Raw genomic sequence first — 23,484 nt, 5'->3', positions numbered from 1 at the left:
AAACGGCTGAGGATGGCGGCGATACATGTGTCATTCGAGGCAATGTTGTCGCATTGAAAGTAACCAAGATGCTGGTCTATTTCGAAGTCCTCGATGACGGTCAGAATCTCTGTTGCTTGCGCATCGCCAGAGTGGCTCACTGATGATGGATGGATGGAATTTATTTCGCCCGGAGGCACGAAGCCTAAAGGGCCTTGGCACGCTAACTACATCCCATTCGTTGACGCTCAACCATCAACTCGTACAAGCCCTCTACTCTCTCCCCTTTTCTCACACCACCTGTTGCCTCTTGACTTAGTTTAGCAGATCGACTTGGAGGCTGCGTTCTCCAAGTGTTCAGCGTCCTATCTTCAGCAGCTAAAGCGGGATCTGCTGGCTGAGGCTGTGTAGTGTTAGTGGAGTTCCGCTACTGTGATTGTTTCCCTCGCTCGGCCTCACTGATGATACTCCGTACAGATTACAACGGTCCTGAATGCGCAGGTAGGTGCGTGGATGGATGCGCGGGCGGTGTGGGCTGGCAATTTCTTGGCAAATAAGTCAAATAAGCCAAATAAAGCTTGGCAAATATGGCCCTTTATTTGCCAAATATAGTGCCGTATTTGGTTTGGCTTATTTGCCAAGCATTTGATTTGGTTGCCAAATATTTGATTTGTGAGGAGCCTTGGAGCCGATGGAGCCTGTTGTCTACTATGATTTTGCCATCATCCTCGACATCATTCGGCTCGTTCACGCCGTGCTTGTCGATGTCATCATCATCATTTCTTGTCATTGCCCGGTTTACGAAGTGGGATCTTGGGAATTTAACATCCGCTGTTGGCGTTTACGCTACTTTGCTTTGAGTCGAGCAGATGTGGAAGGAAGCCTAGGCTGTTCCGTTCAGAAGCGCAAAGTGTTTAGGAAGACGCCGCAAGCAAGGCAAGCCGAGATTCAAGCAGTAAACACCCGCTGATACCCGTCAAGTGCAAATTTTCTGGTTTCGCGGTTCATGCCACTTCTTGATTTTCGGTGATCAAAGAAGCCGCCGCTCGGCCCAGGCTCTGGGGCGCCTTGTTCTTGGAAATCGGTGCGTAAGATCGGCCACACCTTCAGCTTTTAACGCGCCACACCAAATGGTGGCACCTGACTCAGCCATAATTCTGACTTTCGGCCCTAGCATTGACATTTTCTGAAAGCCCACACCAAATATTCGAATCCAACCCACTTGAGGAACTTCAAGACATCGACACTGACTCGGAATCCTCGACAACACCGTCAAAATGCCGGTACGTATGGGCGTTCTTCCAGACTCTGCCCGGCCGGTTCTCCCCCCAAGTCTCTCTCAGATGGCAATGGATTCCTTGCTCATGATGGCTCAGATAGGTAGGTACCTTCTAGTAGGGCCCCGCTGCTTGTGTTCCCTCTTAAAGCTACCCAACGACTACCGACCGGACTCTTCACTCCGCACCGCGGCGACATTCATTGAGCAGCCGTTGGTGATGGTGGTCCAGTACTAGCAGTATGAAGGCTGAAGATACAATCTACCCATCATTGAACGGTGAAAGTCGTGACGGTTCATCGTAATCTTTTCATGATCGTTCTCTCATACATACAGGCGACAAGTCCTCCTCGAACATGCGTACGCCGGATGGGTTTTTGATTTAAAACAGTCCTGTTTGATGAACAGGAGATAATCGTACATTCCCCCGTGCCTGCTGGATTACCTGCTCACAGATCCTGTCCTTGGACATTTGTGCGGCATCGTGCGTGGCTGCGCTTCGCCCTGGTGATGAGCGCCGGGTGCGACATTCCGGTTTAGGCAAGTCTCGATCGGTAGCTCCGGGTGGAGGCACAGGCGGGGTTCGGGGCCGCGGCGCGCCAAGAGAGGTGTCATCGGGCCACAGCACCCGTGATGACATCTGCATTGTTGTTCTGTTATCAGGGAAGCGATAGGTTGTTGCTAAGCGACGACGGGTCCTCGACTTGTAGGAGACGCGACGATTGTTCTTTAACCATGTGCCGATGATAGAGGACCTGCTGTGTATTGTGGTATTCAACCGGTCATCGGATTGTGAGCTCGATATTCCAATATCCGGTTGTCTGCCTAGGCGGCTGACCGCATCGGGTACTACTCGTGGTCCAGGAAGAGTAGCCAATGTGAGGGAGGATTGTTGAGAGCGATTCCTATTACTCGAAAAGTGCAATCAACCTTGACACTCTCCCCGACTCAATGCAATCCCCGCGGCGGGAGCAGAAACCCGCCCAGTAAACAGAGAACAGAAGACGAATTCCATGCCTAAGAGACTCATGGCGCACATCAATCTCAGAAGTTTCCCTTGAGTCGTATCAGCCAGGCTTCGTAAGTAACCAGGACAGGTTCACTTTCGTAGCACCTCGCTGGAATCTGCGGGGTTGGGTTTTCCGGGCCGCTCGGTTCAGGTAGGAGAGGATGAGCTCGATTCCTGAACAACAATGATGAATTTGCAGCGCCCGAGCACCCGCAAAATATAGCCGAACGCACTCCCTTCAAGACACCCAGAACACTCTCCTGTTAAAAACCCCTCATTCCTGGGGAAGAATGTTCCTGAGACCAATTTCTTGATGAAAAGGTCCTTCCCCGCCGTCTTCCATGCAGCTCGCGACATCCGCCTGCGTCGCTAGCGTGCCTCGAGATCACGGACTTGCCGGGTTTGGCATTAGGCACTCGCATGGTGCACGCACCAGTGGAACGCTAAACGGCTTGGCCTCGTGACGTGCCCTGTCCGTCCCACAATTCCAAAGGCCCGAGCTCCCATTACTGGTCAATGCTTTCTGCAAAACTTGCGGGCTTATCTGCGATCGCCAGGGGAAATCAGCAAGGGAAAACACACCCGGCAGCCGAGTCGCTGTTCCAGGCGAAAATGCACCAACGAATCCAGCACTTCGGGCACAATGGCTTGTTGGGTAATTGAGGTGGAGCTCACGCCATCAATCAGCCAACCGGGAGACAAGCAGACCATTGACTTGTGCCCAGGGTTCTTCATCGGGTCCACCCCCCACGAAAGCTTCAGGTCTCGGTGCCTCCCGTTTCGTTACTCGAAATCCCTCTCTCCTACTCCAACCTCCCGGGTCAGCCCACGATCTCCCAGATAAACTGGGCCAGACACGCACATTGTCACTCTTTGCCTCTTTCTCTTCGTCCAATCCTTATGCAAAATCTCAAATCTGCTGCGTGCCGGCAAACACATACCCACTGACGCAAAAGGCCTGCTGTGACCACGACGATCACTGATACCCAGCAAATCGGATACATCAGACGACGACCTAGACAGCGCACCATCGCCGCGGACCCGGAAGCCCAGCGACATTCCCATCGCTCCGTCAAACCTTCAACATTCCCTAAATCACGTTTGCTGGACAAATCAAGCCGCTCGCAGCGTTCGATAGATTCTCGCCATCAGAACCTCGCCACCACACATCCAGACACTACCGACCACCATGGGACTCAATATAATTGACCGCATCCAAGCCAAGATCGAGCTCTTTCGCCTCGAGCAGCGCTACACGCGAAGGCGCCACCGCCGCTCGACTTTCGTGTCCAACGCAATCTACGTCGACGGCGAGTACATCTACCAATCGCCCAACGCGACGGGCTCGTCGGCAAACACGAGCCGGACCGCCAGCACACAGAACACGACCGCGACCTCGAGTTCCCCTAGTTCGACGGCCGAGTACACAGCGAGCGCGACCGCGAGCAAGCAGCAGAAGAGGCTGAACAGGTGGTCGTCGATGCCTGGGTTCGGGTCGAACTCGAAGCCGGACGGCATGCAGGGTCGGGATATGCCGGCAGTGAGGGAGGAGGGGCAGTGGAGGGAGAGGGTCAGTTTTCATGACGAGAGGGGATATTGATGATTGAAGAGAAGGACTTGGTGTATGGCTTGGTGCTTGGATGGTTTGGGGACGGTACGAATGGGCTCTTCCTGTCGAGGTGCTGAGGAACTGCTTCCCGCGGAAGGTGGATTGCTGAAGCAACAGGTGTTTGTGAGACGCGTCGTTGGGTGTTCTCTGCCCGAGGTGGTGTCAGGGTCACACTGCGACGCATGGAGGATTCTCACTGGTAGTTTTGTGCCTCTACCGCTCGCCGCCGTTCATCCTCCTCGAACACGCACTCCTGCACTACCCATGATTGTCGGTCGGACGATCCTGCACGATGATAAAAGTCGTTGCTCGCTCATCGGCTGGGCTTGGCATTTCATGTGCATCTACGACGACAGGTCCGGTCACGAATGCGGATACCTTGATCTGCCGCTCTTTTCACGACACTTCAGAAGCTATTTTCCTGCATGGTTACCATATTATGCCACGACGAAGGGATGGTCTCTTGTTGAGGTTAATTGCACGCCGGCATGGTTCGTTAATGGAGACGACCCTGCCCGGCGATTGTATTTACATCTGGAGCTGGATGCTGTCTGCGCCAAAGCAGGACGAACGGTGACGCCGGCTCCAACGCATTTCATGTACATATTGGCTAATGACGACCCCCCCCCCGTTTTTGTCGTTTGGTCTTGAATACGCACGGGAGTCCTGTCCTCGTGATCCCAAGCCGCTGGCCTCATGCGTCGCGCCACAAAGACACAGCAGCCACCCGCAAGGACACGCCGAACCCTGCGCCAACAGCATTCCCATCACCATCACCCAATGATCAACATGGCGCTGCAGCTTCCCACTTTGTCCTAATGCATCGTAGTTTGGTATCAACGGAACGAGCGAATGTTACAGACGACGCTGACAAAAGAAAGGCTACACAGCGAATCGCACAGCAACGCAAGCGGTCAACGAACTTTTGGCCCGGCTGCCAACAATAACGAAAGTCCACTTCCAAAGCCCGGCGACCACACGCCACTCGATGTCCCCGTCTTTCTCCCACTGGCTCTACATCGGGCCCTGGCCGGGGAGATGATCCAGCCCTGCCACGCAACCGGTCAGTCATCACCATCAACCTCGACACGGGAGAGGAACTCAAGGACACTTACACCCATCCAAATCCTCCCTCACCTGGTTCTTGACGGCGCAGGCATTCATGGCGGCCACGCTCTGGCTCTTGAGCGGCCGGCCGTTCTCGCACGCGTTGAACATGCACGACGAGTCCATGGCGCGCTGCAGGGCGTCGCCCTTCCAGCCAAAGACGTAATCGGCGTGCGTCCCGTACCCGAGCTGGTCGCCGTAGCTGAGCACGAAGGGTTGCGACCCGTCCGTCGGCCACATGCTGTTGAACTGGGTTGTGTCCCATAGCGTTTCGAAGGCGAGCTGCGGCATGCGCACCGGGTGGGACGCCGGGCATGGGCCCGCGGGCGTGAAGGCTTCACGGACGGTGTTGTACATGTGCGACTGGTGGTCCGGCGAGTCGAGGTTCTTGCCGTCCCAGCAGCTGTGGCTCGTCAGCTTTCAGTACTGTGCGTGTTGATATGACAGGAGGGCCACGGACGCGGGGAACTATCAACATTGTCAGCCATGAATTTCCTAGTTTTCAAACGTCTGGAAGGGGTGTCGGGAGCAGGATGGCTTCTGAGACAGCCATCAAGGGGTGAAACTGTCCACCAACGAAGAAAACTGTTGCTTACGTGGTGCACCGTCATGATGCCGCCGCGGCAGGGCTGGGTCGGGAAGTTGGGCAGCTCGGGGAAGCGCGTGCCTTTGTTCTCGAGGCAGACGAACCGCAGGCCCGGGTTACCCCTGGAGCCCGGCGCGGCGCTGTAGGTCGGGCTGCCGACCGTCATGCGGAATCCCTGGGACAGTCAGCTCCCTTCTTGTTATGAGCATGGGGACACGTTAGACTGACCGGCTTGAATGCGGTAATCTTCTGGTTCCCGTTCGAGTTAAAGTCCTGCTGGGTGTAGTAGATGGTCATGCCGCCGTTGATGCCGTTGGGCAGGGCCGTGTTCTGCATGATGGGCACCCGCTTGTACGAGCCGTTGGTGTGCTTGAAGAACATGACGGCCGTCCAATAGTTGGAGAAGTTTTCGGAGAAGGTGCACGTCGTGCACGATGCCTGCTCGGCGATGTCGCCTTCCATGGTCGCGTTGAAGGCGTTGCCTCCCACGATCTGGTGCACATGGGCCGACGGCAGCTTCCCGGGCTCGACGAGCGGGTCGAGCCGCTGGATGCTCACCGTCGAGCACCCAAAGCGCAGCGCGGCATGGACGGGGCCGACGAGGGCGAAAGTCAACGAAAGCCACTTCATGGTCGAACTCTGTTGGGCCACGAGGAAACGGTTGAGATCAGGACCTAGAAGGAGGTTCAGGAACCCAAGGAGAAGGTCCTGAGCGTCGACATATAAGGCACCCGGGCGATTGGCTAATACTGTTCACGCCTCTACGGCACCTTGTCCGTCCGAACTTGCCGTCCATTGACTCTCAGGTTCTTGTCATCTATCTCTTTTATTTGGATGCGGGGCTGGGATGTTCTTGATTGGGAGGCACAACACAATGAGTCCGCAGGCTGGATTTGTTTATACACAACTATTCCTGACTGGCTGCCGGTAATGGTCAGGAGATGAGGTCGCGGTATACCTTCCCAGCTTGGACGGCGTCTGGAATATCCACGAGACAAGACAGATATCGACAGTCCAATGGGTGCTCTCTAAACATCTGGCATATGACCTCCGCGGGTTTCTGGGGGTAAATGATCGACCAAGGCGGCCCTTGCCACCCAACGGTCTCCATAAGCCTCCTAAGGTGCCGTGCTTGTGGTTTGGTTCCGGTACAGTTGGCCTTGGCAGACAGGTATCTGCCGGTGAACCCCATCTGCCGAGATTGACGGGCGATTTGTGCCGCACCGGCCATGTCTAGGTCTTTATCCGGCAGCCCGGCTGGTGTGTGGCTGGCTACACGTGGTAGTTACAACCATAGCCAGGAGTTAGGGCGTAAACTCGTACGAGCAGCGGATAATCGGGTTCCAGCAGTGGCGGGCGTTGACAGCACGCCTTGGCGACCCGGTGCCGGCTCGCTATGCGGAGTGAAAGCATGAGATTGGACCAGTCCGTACGGTATCTTGTCTTCCTGAACCAGCAATCCAAGCCATGAAAAGACGAGGTATTGGAAAGAGGCATACCGATTGGGAAAGTTGTGTTCATATTTCGCCAACAGTTGGACTCTCCGGTGATCGATGGTCCTCGGAACTTAATAAGGAGCAGTTTGTCGTCAGGTGGGCGTTGCCCTAGACGGCGAGACAAATACTGCTACGACCGACCTTGACCACTTGCTTCGTATGGCGGATTGACCGCGCAATGACGTGGCGCTCGTGTTTGGTGCGTCCAAGTATGTTCCGTGTCCGCTGCAGAACCAGATCTCGGTTTGCTGGCCTACCTCGCCGAGTCGCTACCGTACAACCTATGTCAGATGCTCCGCATTAAACAACAACACCAGAAATAGAGAGGCGATAGCGTCACGTGCAAGGCGTGGCCATATTGATGTCATATACTGCGTCGAAAGTTGACCTTTGGACGCCACCATAGATTGTGTTGGCTCAATCGAGCGAAGCCCTGACGGTTTCTTACCGTGATGTTTTTGTCAACGACTTCGGCCTCCATCAACTCGTAAGCATTCCTTGCGCATCCTCAACGCGAGCCGGATTGTGAACGAGCTCATCTAGAGTGTAACATTGACTGCCTAGGGGTTGCGCAAGTTTCAATGTCACAAACGGTGAGGTAGTGCGGTAGTGCCAATGGCTATGCATGACCGCCATTGCCTGAGCAGCCTCAAGTCTCAATAACCAATTGCGGGACTAGGAGAGGAGGCTGGCACGCATTATCTCGGTCTCCAGCTTGAGCATCATTTGTAGGTCGCTGAGCTTCGGCCCCTGGAAAAACATGGAAGGGCTGCCTCACCAATCCTACTTTCTTTTGAGCACATAATCCCTACACAGCGCAGTTTCACGACCCAAGACGAAACAGCACCATCTCCTTTGCATGGCAGAATGCGGCTCTTTCGCCGAAATAAGGAACCCGAAGCGGCGGTCGCACAGGACACACTAGAGACATCGCTTGTAATTCGGTCGCCGACCAACAAGACCTTCCCTTCGGGCATCAAGCTACTCCACAGCCCTACAAGCGTCCCAGATACTGTCGTAGAGTATGGGCACCTCCGCTCTGTACGAACCAGCCAGCTGACGCTCTCGCAGCATCGTCTTCGTCCACGGTCTGACCGGCGACCGCGAGAAGACCTGGACTGCATGCTACGCGTCCGAGCCGTGGCCCAAGACCCTCCTCCCGTCCGAGCTCCCGACCGCGCGCGTCCTAACGTTCGGATATGATGCATGCGTGGTGGACTGGCGCGGCTTGTGTCGCAGAGTCGCATTACTAACCATGCGTGGAATCTGCTAACGTCTCTCGCGGTATACCGGGAGAGGCACGATACGGTGGGTGCGAGACTCGGCCGCGTGGACCGAGTATAAGGCTAATGTGATACGAGTAGAATGAGCGGCATTTATATGTTTCTGCCATAGCTTAGACGGTTTGGTCTGCGATTATGTGCGTCTGCTCTAGCTCTAAGTTATAGTATGTAACTGACGTACGTGTTAGGCTCTCTTCACTTCGAGACAGCGATCGGAACGTCACCGCAGAGCATCATTCATTCAACACGCCGCATCGCCTTTTTCGGGACGCCACACCATGGAGCCGGTTTAGCACGATGGGCGACGCTGCTCTCTATATCTGTTGGGCCGCCAACAGTTACATGCTCGAGTAAGCTTAGATCAACCTTGTGGTATTGAATAGATTGAGGTATGAAATGAAGCTTGAATTGGAGTCACGATTCCAGAGTGACCACACAAATGAAGGATCAAGATAGTGGGTTAGGGTGCCTCAGAATGTCCCTTTTTCTTTTTTGGAAAAATTGCCCTCTCTAATCCTCCCAGGGGAATTACCCCCTTATATAGGAACAGTGTGCCATGATATGACGTTTATGTCAAGAACTGCGTCATTGTGATGGATCTGTGTTGACTGAGAGTCTCGCATTGAACATCAGTGCTCAGTCCGTGAATCTTGGTGCCAAGGAACCCACTCAGTTCAACAATATCCATCGGCTTAATGAAACAAACAAACCCTGAGATAGTAGCGGTCTTGAAGCGCGACTCGGAGATTCTAGCGAGGATCAAGACGGATTCCATACGATGGTCCTGGCAGGAGCCAAGGAAGGACGGCCGATCGAGATTAGCTGCTTCTACGAGGAGCTACCTTTGCCAGTCATCCACGACAATATATTGCGGGCTACAATTTACAAACCGATCAGCCTGAACTGAGCCGATTCTCGACTATTTGCGTGAAGTCTTCAAAACCGGCGCCGTTGGCCAGCCGGCAATAGAGGTCCAAGAAGGTCTAGGCAAAAGGGCTGACCAGGATAGGGAACGGATGACGAAGAGAATAGGTCTGACCCTCCAGTCAACCCCTTGTCTGAGAATCCCTTGAGAGAGCCGTGGGACCAAGCACTAGAGGCGAACAACCGGTGCTGGTTAATCCGCCAACTGGTTAAGGAGGGCACAAGGCAGTTCCCTACGCAATGGGGACTCCCTATTTTCATTTCGGAAATGCTCAATTGATCACGGAGGCCGACTCTACTGGAGAGACGGTATCTGGCTCCCGTTCTTCGAGTTTGCGCACCCGGGTTATGCAGGAGACTCACGATTCGACGGTCGCTGGCAATCTAGGAAGGGGCCTCACCAAGCTTCTGATACCTCGGAACTTTACGTGGATCTGCCTCAGTCAGGATGTCAGGCGATTCATCCGGAACTGCTATGTGTATGGGCGAACAGCTGTATGGCGAGAGAAGAAGTGAGGCCTGTTGAAACCACTGCCTATTCCAGGGAGAATCCGGAGCAAGATCTCTATCGACTTTACCACCGGGTTGCCTCCATCTGGTCCCGATCGAGCGGATATAATCATAGTTATTACTGACCGGTTATCGAAGAGCGTGATCTTCAAGGCAATGGCTTCCACCACAGTGGAGGCAGTGGCAACCTTGTCTGTATCGGCTGTCCCCCCCGTCCAAACTGCAATTGTGATAGCGGCTTTTTCCACTGCTGTGGGCTTCTGCGGCCCGAAGGCTCGAGGTCGAGCCTTGTTGCTCTTCCTCAAGTTGTGACTCCAGTAGATATTGTCGCAGGCTGCGTGGATGATGCTCCCTGCAGTCTTATTTCCTCCTTGGCCGACGGCCAAGGAGGTGTTGGAAAGCCAACAGCCACGATTCCACGGTGATCACACAGATGATGGGAGCTTACAACAGTGGGTTTGAGATACTCGGAGCATCCCAGATGTTCTTGATTGAAGGTTTTTCTTCTCTCACGTCTCCAGCGAAGGGGGATCGCCCTGACCTCGTTGCCCAGCGCCCGGGTTACCCCTCACGTTGCCTGACGCTCAGTTGGGCAGCCATGCATCCAACAGCAGGGCACTTGCAGCTGAGCGTCCGAAGTTCCAGTGCCACGACTTTCCAACAGGAGGGCATTTGAAGTCGGGCCCCAAAGTCAGCCAGTCGTCGTTTGTTGAGGTACAGGTCCAGCGGTAGCACCTATGTCTCTGTTTCATGGTTTCGAGTAGGAGTGGACTTGAAGGCCCCTGCCACTATTCGTCGACTCTTGTTTTGGGCTTTACTGAGGGCTTTGGTGATCCCTCTTGTTGCTGGTTTGCCCCCCATTCTCAGTAGGGATGTGAAAGATGATGCACCGTAAGCCAGTGCTGACCGAATGCACTTGGAGTACACCTCTCTCGCCTTGATTAGCCCCAGTCCCTATGTCATCACTGTAATTCTTATTAGAGCATAGCTCTGAGTCTTCAGCTTCCGCCCTACTGCTCCTAGGTGGGCCTTCTAATTAAGCTCTAATCTAGCTAGACTGTTTGGAATCTAGCTGAGGTTGTAGGCTTACTAGGCTGGTACGTCTTCCTGGCTGCGTAAGGTCTAGCTGGTTGTTCTAGTGTTTGCGCCCTTTATTGAAGTGAATCGGTTGATAGCTTGGACGATCTCCTGTGGGGTCCGTTTGGCCATATCGGCTGGCATTCCTCTGCCTCTGATAAGAATTTCCTTGTTGATGCGGGCTGGCACTGTCTTTGCTGGGGTAGTGGTCTACGTCTGAGTATAGCTGGATTCCTGGGAGGCCACTGTTGTAAGGGGGTGGGCCCAGTGTGAGCCTCGGCGACTCTCGGCCAACACCAAGACCCCTGATGAAGCTATTCCCACTCGCCCCACAGCACACCGAACCTTCTAGCAACGCGCTCAGACCAGCGCGCCTACGAGGATAAGTATGCTTGCGAGCTACCAGAGTCTGTCTGTCACGGCCCCCACCATGAGCCCTACACTTGGACAATTGGCGGGCGAGACACTGTGGATTTCATGGCGCAGCGACATGACTCGCAGCAGAGAGACGATATCTGGAGAGCAGGAGACTCAGATTGGAACTTGGAACTTCCCTCTCTCAAGGATCAGTCAGTTGGTTAGGGGTGCACGCACAATACAGTCGTCTTGCCTGCTGCTTGTTGAGGATTCGGTGTAACGGTCTCAGGCAGTATATTGCAACTAGCTGATGACGACTCTACGAGTACACTGAACTTGGAGAAGAAAAGGAGAGACGACAGACTCTGGTAGCTCGCAAGCATACTTATCCTCGTCGGCGCGCTGGTCTGAGCGCGTTGCTAGAAGGTTCGGTGTGCTGTGGGGCGAGTGGGAATAGCCTCATCAGGGGTCTTGGTATTGGCCGAGAGTCGCCGAGGCTCGCACCGGGCCCAGCCCGTTACATTCGGTGCATCTTCCTTGGTGAGCTTGTGTGTGTCACCTTACACTGTCGTCTCTCCTTTTCTTCTCCAAGTTCAGTGTACTCGTAGAGTCGTCATCAGCTAGTTGCAATATACTACCTGAGACCGTTACAACTGTGGCCCATGATCTTTTATCCTGGGGTGCGGTGGCGGCCGCCCTGAGTTCTTCAGCTACCACTTTGCGGAGGTTGGCCAGTGAAATGGTTCCCGTTTGGTTCTGGACCGCGTTATATAGCTTGCGAATAGCTGCAAGGAGGTCTTACCCTATGCATCTAGCGGTCCCGTGCTTGTCTGGGTTTGCCAGTGCTACCAATCCGTCGACTAACTTCTTGATAGCGTCGATGTCAGAGGGTGGGGGCGAACGAGGAGGTGTCGGGGGCGCGCTTGAGTGCCGTGACTGGGCCGGTCCTCCTCCTTCCCCTTCAGTGGGAGGGGCGGGGGTGGTCATCCTGTCCCATGCAAGGGCTCAGGGGCTCAGGGGCTCAGGGGCAGTAGGGTGTGGTCGCCTAGGCAACTGTGGGTGGGAGTCGCCGAGTCGGGTGACTGATTGGTCCGTGCGCTGATGAGAGTTTTCGGGGTCTCTGCAGCACCTCGAATCGCCCGCTTTCCACACCCACTGCGGAGAGTGCGCGGGCGTGCAGTTGGCGTCATTAGATAAGGTTTTCCCAGAGCTTTCGAACGGCGCCAAGACTCCTTCTTGGCTGTAAGTTTGAAGGGCTTGGTTAAGAAAATATATTCTAAAGACGTGCCATATGTTTCCTAAACTTCTCGATTCCGCGCGGGTGCAGATGCTGTCCAGAAAAGGGAAAGGAGAAGAGAGGAAAGCAAACTTGTTGAACTCTGCTATCCCTAATCACCAAGTACAGGCTGACTCTTGCCAGATGCTAAAGGCAATACCCAATTCGTCAATGCTTCCTCTCTGTACGAAGCAGCGCCTAGTCTGTCCAGGGAAGTAGAAGTGGCCCCGTCTATTACCCCAGTCCCAGCACCACTCCCTTGGAATATGGGGTGTATTGTCATTCCCACGGTTACACCCTCATTGGCGTTGATCGGGTAATTGCACTCGGCTGGGTTGTTCTTCCGGGAGAAGAAGGCGACTGGGTGTAGAAGTCCATCATCTCCATACTGGGAGAGGTCTCCGCCAACAGCACAACCAAAAGAGTCCTCTTCAAGCACTGTTTTCCGTTCTGGGTATCATTGGGCCAAGATGTATAAGGACGTCATGGTGTGTGTCTGCGAGGTAGGACGCTGTATACTCCTTATTGGCCGCGTCGAAGGATGCTTTAGGCAGGGCAATAGGTACTTCTCTGAGACATCTCTATCTTTTCCTCTTGTGGCCAATACGTCTTCACAGATTGTGGATCTGTGCGGTTACCTTCAGCCAACTGTCAATGTGATCATCTTGTCTTTACTACAAATCTTGGATTACTGAAGCCGGCAATGGTCTGCTCCACCTCCCCAGACATCGGGACTCATTTGGCTTTCTTTCGGGTAGTATAGTCATCTTCTTGGGAAGGTTCCACATGTGCTGGAGTTGAGTTTGTCCCAGGAGTCAATGTCAAGGCCTCTCTATAAAGGGGAATATAGCACTCTCGCGCGCATGGCTCGCGGTCACCCACCAATGGGGGGTGAGCCGGGCGAGCACGATATGCCTCGCCGCTTTTGCTCGCCCGAGCGCGGGTGAGCGGGGCAAGCGGCTTGTGCGGCGCAGCCATGCATTCTTGCATACGTATGCAACCTCGAAATTTCGAGGCAGGAGCTTCTTGATTAGTTAGGTGCAAAAGTGAAGGACTTACGCTAGTTCAGATTGGGAAGCTCTCCGGTCCGGAAAGTGCCAAAGATCCTGGCAGGGTGGTGAGGGATTTCCTGACGCTTAGAAACCTCACTTCTGATCCTCGAAATCGACGTCTTCGGCCGCCAACAGGCCGCGCAGCAGCTGCGCGGAGCTGCAACTCCTTGGAAATGAAAGACCAGGACAGCAACAGTTACAGGCTCGAATAGGAATAGACCAACCAGGTGATACTGCATCAATTGAGGCACAAGATGAAGCTTGAATTGGCTGTGCGTTGCTGAAAGAAACTGAGGGCTTCTGGACCTCGCCAGACCCTGCTTTTGGGTGGGTGACGAGTCTTCCACGCTTACTGCATTGGGCAACAGTGCCCAGCCCCTGAATCCAGGTGCAAGGGGCCAGTTCAGTTCAACAATTCCCACTGCTCTGCTAGACAGGCCCAAAGAAATTAATCCTTCCCTCATAGGGGGTACCCTGACATAGTTGGCATTGTCAACAATGAGCATGACTTCCTCGAATGCGAACCAACCGTCCGGGACACGGCGCGCCCCCCTCTAAAGGAATACTTCCTCATCGGCAAAGTCCTCCGGTGACGGTGCCAGGATCTAAATTAACATTCCATCCCTGAAAGCGGGCCACTGTCAAGAAGTCTGAGACAAACCACACACCAACATGTTTCCCAGGCTCAGCATCAGACGTTGTTTCAGGGCGGCAGCATCCATTTGGTAGCGTCTGGGCAGTGGAGTTCAGCCTCACCGGTGGACCTGCTTGGCGTTGCTGTTGGCTATACGGACTCTCAACTCAGCGGGCCAGGGTGGGTCGACGAGCAAACATGCTGCGATGGCATTCAGGCCTGGATCCAGACTCATGAAAGGGGTTGAGCTCTTTGTTGCCGGGCAATGAAGGGTACTTCGGTTTCGGGGTCCTACACCTCGGGATTGGCACATACCCTTTCATGTTGAGGAAGCACAGCAAAGGATCATGTTCTCGAAAGTCGCAATGCATCCGTAAGCCGTCGGTCCCAAACCGTATACCCCCCCGGTTCAGGGGTATGACCCCCAACCTACCCACAGCGGGCGGCCCAGACTCGCCGGACCAACAGGATCCGCGCCAGACGGGAGCAACCTGCATCTTTCATCGTCGCCGCGCCTATTCACTATGCCAGGCAGCACGAGGCTCAGATAGTAGAACGCGATCGCTTTGCATTGGCGCCATGTTGAATCTGAAGAGTTTCAACCTAAAAAGCAAATTCTCCATTATCGCCAAGATCGCTGCGCTGTGCTTGGTCGCGCTGTATTTTCTGTTCAGCTATGTCCGCCTCAATATATGGTCGGATTCCTTCGGTATGTCTCGCCCCGAATCGCGTCCCACAGAGATAACTCGGCTCATAGGATTCAACAGGTTATAGGCCCCTGGGCACGTCGACGCACGGCAGTAGCTTCAATCCATTGAGCATAGACTTCGCCAGCTATGACCCCCCGATAGACCCCGAACTCGGCGCCAAAGCCGCCGTCTTGATCCCGCCCATCCTCGACCCCTCCGACACTTCTATCGAGCGCATGTCCTGCCCCCAGATCAATGTCACGCGCTACGGCTACTTACGTCCGAATGTGGGCTGGTGGAAACCCAAGCAGACAAAATACGTCTTCGCCCTGAATCTCCGCAAGATCGCCCCTTTGCTGCCGCGACTCCTCGGCTCCGTAGTCGAAGTGATGCGCTTCCTCGGCCCAAAATACTGTGCGCTGAGCATCATCGAGGGCAACTCGGACGACGGCACGCTCGAGGCGCTGAGGCTTCTCAGCGACGAGTTGAAGAAGATTGGGGTCGACTACTGGCTTGCCCGGAGCAGTCTTGACCCACTGCAAGGAGAGGGCATGCGAATCAAGAAGCTGGCAATGCTGCGGCAAATGGCGATCGAACCCCTGTCGGGGCCGGTCGAAATTCTGCACGGCAAGAACGGCAATCCCCCGGAGGTGGACCCAGGGGAACTCACCTACTACTCGAAACCCCCCATCGAGAAACTCAACTTGACTCCGAACGCCACCGTTGCCTTCATCAACGACGTATCCGCCTGCGAGGAGGATATCCTCGAGCTAATCCACCAACGCGAGTTCCAAGACGCCGACATGACCTGGTAAGAAACCCCCGTTCCACCGATTCAAACCCTTCCAATTTCCTACCCAAACCCACATCTAACGGGCGAGCACAACAACAGCGGAATGGACTGGAACGACCCGGGCTCCAACCCCAGCCCCCCACCAATCTTCTACGACGTCTGGATCGCCCGTTCCATGTCCGGCAGCATGTTCTTCGACATCCCGCTGAACGGCAGCTGGGAGCACTCGCACAACCTCTTCTGGGACCACCTCCCGACCCAACAACGTTTCAACGCCTCAGTCCCCTTCCAGGTCTTTGCCTGCTGGAACGGCGCTGTCGCCATCGCCGCCCAGCCGTTCGCGTCGGGCGAAGTCTCCTTCCGCGCCAGTAAACCCGGCGAGTGCTACCAGGGAGAACCTGAGCTGCTGTGCAAGGACCTGTGGTGGATCGGCCAGGGGCGCATCGCTGTCGTCCCTGGGGTCAATTTCGGGTACAATGACGGCACGTGGGGCAGGTGGATCAAGGAGGTTAGGGGGTATGTCAGTGATGTAGTGAGGCTGCAGAGCGCGAGGGAGGCTGAGTGGGGGGTTGAGGAGCGGATTCAGTGGGAGGAGAGGCCGCCTGATCTGGTAAACTGCGTCGACAACTGGGCTAAGCAGACGTACAAGCCGTGGAATGAGAGTCTGCCGCTGTGAGGGCCAAGAGTGGGGTGCTTGATAATTTTGGCTTGGTTTATGTTGGATTTGTGTGTGTCCTGATAGAAAGATATGGCGGACTATATTAGATAGCTGCGAGCTCAACCACCTCACTCGAGCGCGACGCCCACGCAGCGAAGAAGTCAATATACTGGGGGGTGAGCGACCGGGTCTAGCCCCTGTGGAGGCAGCCAGATTCCTTGGGGTCTGGCTCGACCGAAAGTTGTCCTTCAAAGCTCATAGCAAACGAGTGGGAGCAAGGATGGCAACCCAGATGCTTGCGCGTACAAGACTCGCTTCCAAGATGCATCTTGAAGGCTCGAGAGATATATACGAAGGTGATTAGGAGCGTTCTGTCTTATGGAGCGACAGCCTGGCACACACCGACTCCGCTAGGAGGAACGCCGCGAGAGATTGCACGTGGCTTCCAAGCATTACAGACGCGCTGCCTAAGGTAGTGACTGGGACCTATAACGCGACCTAATACGCAACCTGGATAGCGAGGCCTGGGTTCCCCTTATCGACCTGTACCTTAACAGATAGGCAGCAAGAGCAGAACAGCGGCTACAAGAGTCTGGTGTAACGGCACGGCTGGTCGGGTCGGCAACGCCCGGCGACAGGTGCCAGTTGTTACAGCTTCATAGTGCAGCCAGTGATTCAATCTGTCGGATTAAATCATTTGTACCCTTTTCAGGAATATGGCGCAACGGTATGGCTGCACGTTGTGTGCCGTTACATCTGGGATGGCGCAGTTCCTAAACAATGTATACGCAACGGTGGCATCTCAGCTACGGCGGCGCAGGGCTAGTAGGACCTCAAGACCCCTACCGGCTACACCTGGGCTACAGCAGCAGACGTGGGCCAAGGAGTGGTTGCTGGCGCACACTAGAAGTAACCAGGGCGCCCAACGGACGCCTAATCGGGAGTAGACAAAGCTACATGCTAACATGCCTACAATCGAGGAGTGGAAGATCCGCTGGAAAACACAGATGGAGCGTGCGGACACGCAACACCCACGCCTCTACAGGGAGGCGGCCGACCTCTACAAGCTCTAACCTCTGGCGCAGCCATTACTAGCCCACCAGGGACTAACTAAGGCGAGAAGCTCACTGTTGACACAGTCCCGCACAGGAGCGATTGGCCTAAGGGGGGTCCTCTTCAAGAGACGGGTCCCTGATGGATGGGAAGGATTGTAGGGAGCGCCTACGCAACCCTTGAGTTGCGAAAGCGCAGCACGCGAGAGGATGCAATGCATGTAAAACAAGGAGGAGGGGCTGCTTGCTCTAACTGAGCTGGGCAGTCGCTCTTGCGGTGTAAGAAAAATAATAATGAAGACTCGGATGATTGCCCCCGCGGTGCACCATGAAGTCTGTGCCGGCCCCTATTACCATTATGCTCCGGAGTGCCAAAGTTGGTGACAACCAAATTCCGCCCACTAACACGAAACTGAATGCCCCCAGCCTCGATACTCCACCCCCATAGCCCAAATCCCAACATCCAACTTGACGATCCGTCCCGCGGAACCTTCTCCTCGACCTCGTGCGGATGGAACGGTCAAATCGGGTGCATAAACCTCTCCGGATCAAGGCCCGATGCGGCGCCCACAGAATATCGACGGGCCTAGCCAACGATCTTGTCCGTCAAGCCCGCATTTGGAAAGGCTGGTCCCTTCGGCACCAGCGTCGCGACACTCACATGCGGCCACGTGGTTATGCCTTCAACTTTTTCCTGCTTGCCCGCGAGGAACGAGATGTTGGCGGTCTTGCCGCCGTTCAGCCGTGCGGTGGGATGGCCCGCGGCGACTTCGAAGACGATGGTCTCCCGGAGGTCCTGGTTTTCGATTGCTTTGGCGAGGATGTACGAAGGTAGTCGTCCATTCAGGGTCGTAGTGAACGTCATCTCAAAGACCAAAGGATCTGACTGGTCTACTGGCTAAGTCGTCGATACGAGCAACCCCAATCCAAGAGATCGCGGTGAGATGGATTCATCTCGTGACTCCCAGAGAGACGACGACGGCTGGGACTGCATCAAAGTGTGTACACTGCTCTAAGAGCGTACTTCACGTCTGCTGACCAGACAAGTGTGGTGCAATCAACTACCCCCATCGAGTCGTTTGTTTCAAGTGCAAAGCTGAGCGACCCGGTAAGGACCATCAACACCTTAGTGTCACTGGCGATTGCTAACCAGAGCAGAAGATGACTGCGGCGGTTCTGGTCCCTTCTTGACAGGCGAGACGGTGAGTGTCCTCAGCAAACACCCTTCCATTACGTCGTCATCCGGAATTTGGAGGGATCCGTCACCGAGAAGTGCTCGCCAAAGGCGTCATGAAGTTGTTCGTCGAGAACCAGGAACCCCCAAAACAAACTCCCACCACTACCAACAAACTGAAGTCGACGGCGCCGACCGCAAGCACTGTTGGCCTCGGAGCAAAGCCCGGCTCACTTCGGCGTGTGTTCCTAATGGGGGATTCCAAACCAACGAGTCTTGGAGATATGGTTTTGCCGAGTGTGCCACTGTCGAGGACGCCATGGCCGCTGTCGCAAAGTTCCGTGCGTCTCCAAGATTTACCATTGCATCCAAGCCTGTTGTGGTGGCTTTCATCCATACCGGCGTTTTCATTCCCGCCTTCGATGACCCGGCGCCTGAGAACCAAAACGTCTCCTTCACTCCAAGTTACAACCCTTCTGTGCGCGTCGAATACTGGGATGAACGCGCCTATCACCAAGTTGGGGTTCTTGATGATGTCCGGTCGTGATGGTCATTGCCTTGATGAAGTTGCTGAGATCATTTGGGCTCCTGAGCTCGTTGGGTTTATCTGCGGTCATAGAGTGGAAGAAATCGAGAACTCTGCTCTTGGGGTCACCCATTTGAATGGTGTGGTGTCACGCTCATCGAATACAAGGAGGGCATCAACTCAACTCAACTCAACTCAACCCAACTTATGCAAAAGAAGGCCCAACTCAACCCAACTTCAGAGCCGGGTTGAGTTGGTGAGTTGAGGTACATTGAGGCCAAGACCCCCTGGAAATACCTCGTGGCACCAGTATGTTTTGGTGTTCGTGCCATTGCCCAACAGGGCATTCGGCAGCGGATAAATCTTGTGTCCGAAGAAAGCAGGGCTACCTGGGAGGCAAGCAGACTGCGACCTTCCCGTCCTTATGGCCTATCCACCTACCGAATCCACGATGCCACCCTCCGTTGCCTCTGTTGCCCCCACCGACCTCTCGACCGAGGTATCGGCTGTCCAGACCTCCTCCGACCGTACGCTAAATACGACTGCCGCAGTTGCCACAAGGCCCATTTATGCTATTTTGCACGGCCCAAAAGCATCCTGCAACAGATCAAGGCACAGAAGAATATCCAGGACTGGCCCCACCGTTGACTCGAAGATGGGAGAGAGCCGAGATCAGAACGCGAAGGGACTTTTATTCTGTCCTACAGGGAATTAGTCCCAAAGCTGCACGGCTAACTGGGAGGATCCTGGACTGGCTGATGGACTCGGGGAAACTGCCGATGTACGGTCTGGCCAGGAGGCTGGAGCTGGAGCTCGCAGTCTAATACCCTTTCCTTCGAAGGCCAAGAGGCCTTCCCACTTTGTATTTGCAGGATCGCACACTGATTGTTTCCTTGATTGTCGATATGGGTTTTTCACCCGGCCCACGAGGGCGCGGTTTTCCTGTATAGTAAGTTGTTGAAGGTCCGGCAAGCCCAAGGGCACAGCGGTGTAGGAATAATAATAAATATCCAGGACGGCATGCCTTTCAGCGACGTCTGTGCGCATGCAGCGTTGTGCAGTTGAAGGCCGGATGGGCTTCAAGGCAGCAACTCCCTGCAAGCCACAGTGCCGAATGCTTGGCTAACATCTCTTCTCCATGTCACAAGCCTGGTTGTGACAAGTATGCGATGATGGTTCGCTAGACAGCGCACAACGACCCTATCCTTTAGGTGTTCCGCTGTGGTCATCGCAGCTACTCCCCGTGACAAGCCTTCACTATACGAGTCTGCCTGATGGACGCAGACCTCCATCATGCCCTCCATCATGCTCTCCACCATTCATGCCCACTTTTATAGAGGCGTTTTGCAAATCACACATGGGCCAATTTTTGTTTACGTTCGATTGGACGGGCATCATTCTAGTTACGAGAGCCAGGGTGGGGAGTGACGTTGCCGTGAAGCTTGAGACTTTTTATATCTTTCCAGGAGATGCCTATGAAGCTTATGAATTCCTCAGCTCAGGCCTAAGAATCAAGTGCATACCAAGCAGTCTCTCTAATGACAACCTTGTCACGAACTTGTACGGTTCTTCGTTTCCGCATCACTCCCTCTCGATCTCCTGCTGCGGACATTGATTGCTAAGAAGATAGCAGCGTAAGGACATTCCGTCTCTATCCCAATAGCTGAATGCTTATATGCAATTATAACAGGGTACCTTACAGCTTTAACACCAACAACTCACTCCGAAGTCTTCGCGCTATAAGCGGTCAGTTGAAAGAGTTGGATGGCGAATCTCGTTTGTAGTTCAATCCGACAACTCTTCCTAAACCACAGCGTCTACGAGTGGTTCGTCGTCATCTTGCTACATAAACACGTAGACATTAGGCCGACAGAGCGTCTAGTTAAGTACAGGTACACTTCAAGCCCGTGGGAAGTCGGCGACGCTACTAACCATGTCATCGACAAGTATTAAGGCACTATCCTCCTACGGTCGTTCCGGCTAATAGAAGGAAATCTTGTCCCTTATGAATCCGGGTACTTACAGGAAAGACCCTACTCGGCCTTAAGGGGCGGAAAGGGATGGCCAGTTCTTCCAGGGGCTCGGAATCTCCTGATAAAATATCAGCTTGATTGGGTCCTTGGCCTCCGTGACTTGGATCAGCTTGATCCGCAACTGAACGTCGAGGTAACTAAAGGCAAGGCTAATATTATAATGCCGCAAGGCAGTGTTCTAGAGAGCGAGCTTATTCCGGCGGTTTGGATCTTTTGACTCGATAATGATAATAGATGCAACTGCTGTAAGTACTGCTATAGATACTTAAAGGGTAAGCATACCGGCGAAGGCAATAATAGCTACGATCAGGAAACTAGATTATAATATTGCTAGTGTGACGGCCACCACCCAAGGTCTGGTCAGCTCGCACATACAAGCTCGATATTGCTACAACGAGAGCAAGAGCTAGATGACAGGAATGGGCGTGCAACCAGACCTTAAGTACTGGAGCAGAGGCCTATGCGTAAGCATGACCATAGACGTATGATCAGACCCCATGACGTATGCATAACCGCAAGCATATGACATGACCATGAGAACAGGAACGGGGAATTCCGTGACAGCTGGATAATGCTACACCCTTGTTCTGAGTCTTATTCTATTCTCAGACGACGCTTATAGTTCTCCCGAGTTTTAGAATTATAACTGTGCCGAACCAGGGTTCTGCATCTATCTACCTAAGTAGATTTGGAATCTACAAGTAGATAGAAAGCAGTGCTTTCTATCTACTCTACCCTGGCTGCTGCCAAGCTTCTATCTATTCTACCAGACCCTCATCTACGTAGATTCAAAGTAGATAGATTGCCAAGTGATTACTAATCTTTGGCACATACCCATGCCAGCCCGCCCTGAGCCCGCCGCAGCCACCACCGCCCCGAGCGGTCAGCATTCCGACTCTTCCGCTCACCATCCTGCGTCATGGCGGCTGTGACAGCTCACGTGACTAGTCACATGTCTTCTACCGCGTGCTTTGGCTCAGGCACCTCATGATATACGTTGTGGAAGAAAGACGGCCACCAGTAGATAGGTTGATGTTTCGCTATCCATGAGAAAGTGCAGTTTCGAGGAAGTTAACAAGTTGACGGAGTACTGGCCAAATGCCGGCCAGAGCGCTCCGTGTAGGCTACAGCCTATGTTCTACTAGAACATTGGAGCATCTCATACACAACGCCCAAAGACTCAATGGCTTGTAGTCAAGGAGGGTCAGAGGAATCTAAACGCATAATCCAACCGTGTGATTATGGCGTTTGACGTGCTTAACGTCCCTCCGGTGGCAGCCGAGTGTGAGAGAATATTCTCAGCTGCTGGTTGCATGGTCACCACACGACGGACGCGACTCGGAACGGATGTGATCTCTGCCTCTCAGACGATCAGATCGTGGGTGAAGGCCGGATTGATGGATGATTATGATGGGATCGCCCCCCGAGATGTAAGCATTGAGGCGCTTGAGAATCGAATATCGTGGCAAGTTGAGAGTGAAATGACATGAGGTGGCCGGGTAGTGGCTAGGTAGAAGTATTTCAGAAATCGTGAGCGTCCTGTTATCGGAACATCCTTTGACCCGCTAAGCCTTGAACATCTACCTAAATAGAATCTATATACGGATCCGTAGATAGAATAGCTTCCTATTCTATCTATTTTATCTCGGGTCGGCTGACTAATCAATCTATTCTATCTACTTCGGGGGCGACGTGGGTAGAAGTAGATTGTGATGGGCTGAGCCCATGATGGACTCGGCAACCCTCGGCCGTGGTATCATGATAACGTCATCCTGAGGCAGGCAGTGTCTGTGTGTTCCGGAGCATATAAGAGCTGCCCTCTCTTCCCGTCATCTAGTTCTCTCTTTTCTTTTCGCTCTCCATTCGGAGCAATCTAGTCAATCATTGCCCCGCCTTGTGCATCATCTCAACGCCAACGCGTGGCCCGTAACATTGATAGATGCAGAACCCTGTGCCGAGCCGAAGGAGGGTGAGCCAGCAACGAGAGGGATCACCAAGGCGCTTGGAAAAGTTCAAAACAAGAGTCTACGGATAGTGGCAGGAGCCTTCAAGTCCACACCCACTCGGAACCTTGAAACGGAGACATGGGTGCCGCCACTGGACCTTTTCTTCAACAAACGACTAGCTGACTTTGAGGCCCGGCTAGAAATGCTCACTCTAGCCGACGGCCGAGGCGGAAAGAAGACTGCAGAGAGCATTGTTCATGCGGCCTGCGGCAAGATATGTCAGATATTCAACTCGAGGACGGATAATAGGGGCCGACCACGAGCCTTTGGGCCGCAGGAGCCCACAGCGGTAGAAAAAGCCGCCAACACAATCGCAGTTTGGACGGGAGGGACTGCCGACACGGACAGAGTCATGGAGGAGGCCTGGAGAGAGAGGTG

General features: G+C 54.1%; 8 protein-coding genes across 8 annotated transcripts; 7 read left to right on the top strand and 1 right to left on the bottom strand.

Moving 5' to 3' along the window:
- Nucleotides 1-3,453: 3,453 nt before the first annotated feature.
- On the top strand, nt 3,454-3,864 carry N657DRAFT_581039 (uncharacterized protein; the record flags this gene model as incomplete). The annotated part of the gene is made up of 1 exon (XM_062789496.1): nt 3,454-3,864. The coding sequence occupies one exon, from the start codon at nt 3,454-3,456 to the stop codon at nt 3,862-3,864; it is 411 nt and encodes a 136-aa protein (XP_062643630.1).
- On the top strand, nt 3,454-4,558 carry N657DRAFT_706456 (uncharacterized protein). The gene has a single exon (XM_062797386.1). It carries the CDS (start codon nt 3,889-3,891, stop codon nt 4,522-4,524), a length of 636 nt encoding a protein of 211 aa, XP_062643629.1. The 5' UTR covers nt 3,454-3,888; the 3' UTR covers nt 4,525-4,558.
- Nucleotides 4,559-4,887: 329 nt separating this feature from the next.
- N657DRAFT_684164 (uncharacterized protein) lies at nt 4,888-6,196 on the bottom strand (the record flags this gene model as incomplete). The annotated part of the gene is made up of 5 exons (XM_062796646.1): nt 4,888-4,922; nt 4,989-5,383; nt 5,441-5,448; nt 5,577-5,741; nt 5,795-6,196. The coding sequence occupies 5 exons, from the start codon at nt 6,194-6,196 to the stop codon at nt 4,888-4,890; spliced, it is 1,005 nt and encodes a 334-aa protein (XP_062643628.1).
- A 1,700-nt stretch (nt 6,197-7,896) lies between these two features.
- On the top strand, nt 7,897-8,741 carry N657DRAFT_247289 (uncharacterized protein). The gene is made up of 4 exons (XM_062786414.1): nt 7,897-8,084; nt 8,134-8,370; nt 8,427-8,482; nt 8,534-8,741. The coding sequence occupies exons 1-2, from the start codon at nt 7,930-7,932 to the stop codon at nt 8,333-8,335; spliced, it is 357 nt and encodes a 118-aa protein (XP_062643627.1). The 5' UTR covers nt 7,897-7,929; the 3' UTR covers nt 8,336-8,370; nt 8,427-8,482; nt 8,534-8,741.
- A 2,529-nt stretch (nt 8,742-11,270) lies between these two features.
- On the top strand, nt 11,271-11,769 carry N657DRAFT_649815 (uncharacterized protein). Its single transcript, XM_062793806.1, has 2 exons — nt 11,271-11,482; nt 11,735-11,769. Exons 1-2 carry the CDS (start codon nt 11,287-11,289, stop codon nt 11,755-11,757), a joined length of 219 nt encoding a protein of 72 aa, XP_062643626.1. The 5' UTR covers nt 11,271-11,286; the 3' UTR covers nt 11,758-11,769.
- Nucleotides 11,770-14,754: 2,985 nt separating this feature from the next.
- N657DRAFT_684162 (glycosyltransferase family 69 protein) lies at nt 14,755-16,333 on the top strand (the record flags this gene model as incomplete). Its single annotated transcript, XM_062796645.1, has 3 exons — nt 14,755-14,884; nt 14,943-15,675; nt 15,757-16,333. 3 exons carry the CDS (start codon nt 14,755-14,757, stop codon nt 16,331-16,333), a joined length of 1,440 nt encoding a protein of 479 aa, XP_062643625.1.
- Nucleotides 16,334-18,429: 2,096 nt separating this feature from the next.
- On the top strand, nt 18,430-19,373 carry N657DRAFT_247075 (uncharacterized protein). The gene has a single exon (XM_062786413.1). The coding sequence runs from the start codon at nt 18,658-18,660 to the stop codon at nt 19,330-19,332; it is 675 nt and encodes a 224-aa protein (XP_062643624.1). The 5' UTR covers nt 18,430-18,657; the 3' UTR covers nt 19,333-19,373.
- A 1,270-nt stretch (nt 19,374-20,643) lies between these two features.
- N657DRAFT_706438 (uncharacterized protein) lies at nt 20,644-21,386 on the top strand. The gene has a single exon (XM_062797385.1). The coding sequence runs from the start codon at nt 20,832-20,834 to the stop codon at nt 21,018-21,020; it is 189 nt and encodes a 62-aa protein (XP_062643623.1). The 5' UTR covers nt 20,644-20,831; the 3' UTR covers nt 21,021-21,386.
- The last annotated feature ends 2,098 nt before the right edge of the window (nt 21,387-23,484 follow it).

Source organism: Parathielavia appendiculata (assembly GCF_033297405.1).
Source record: "Parathielavia appendiculata strain CBS 731.68 unplaced genomic scaffold N657scaffold_22, whole genome shotgun sequence".
Lineage (NCBI taxonomy): Eukaryota > Fungi > Ascomycota > Sordariomycetes > Sordariales > Chaetomiaceae > Parathielavia > Parathielavia appendiculata.
This window is presented reverse-complemented; position numbering and strand designations above follow the sequence as displayed.

Coding starts and splice junctions, on each gene's coding strand:
- N657DRAFT_706456 (XM_062797386.1), top strand. CDS start 3,889: ATGGCTTGGTGCTTGGATGGTTTGGGGACGGTACGAATGGGCTCTTCC.
- N657DRAFT_247289 (XM_062786414.1), top strand. CDS start 7,930: ATGCGGCTCTTTCGCCGAAATAAGGAACCCGAAGCGGCGGTCGCACAG. Junction 8,085..8,133: donor GTCCCAGATACTGTCGTAGA/GTATGGGCACCT, acceptor ACGCTCTCGCAG/CATCGTCTTCGTCCACGGTC.
- N657DRAFT_649815 (XM_062793806.1), top strand. CDS start 11,287: ATGAGCCCTACACTTGGACAATTGGCGGGCGAGACACTGTGGATTTCA. Junction 11,483..11,734: donor TTGCCTGCTGCTTGTTGAGG/ATTCGGTGTAAC, acceptor CCAGCCCGTTAC/ATTCGGTGCATCTTCCTTGG.
- N657DRAFT_247075 (XM_062786413.1), top strand. CDS start 18,658: ATGAAGTTGTTCGTCGAGAACCAGGAACCCCCAAAACAAACTCCCACC.
- N657DRAFT_706438 (XM_062797385.1), top strand. CDS start 20,832: ATGGCGAATCTCGTTTGTAGTTCAATCCGACAACTCTTCCTAAACCAC.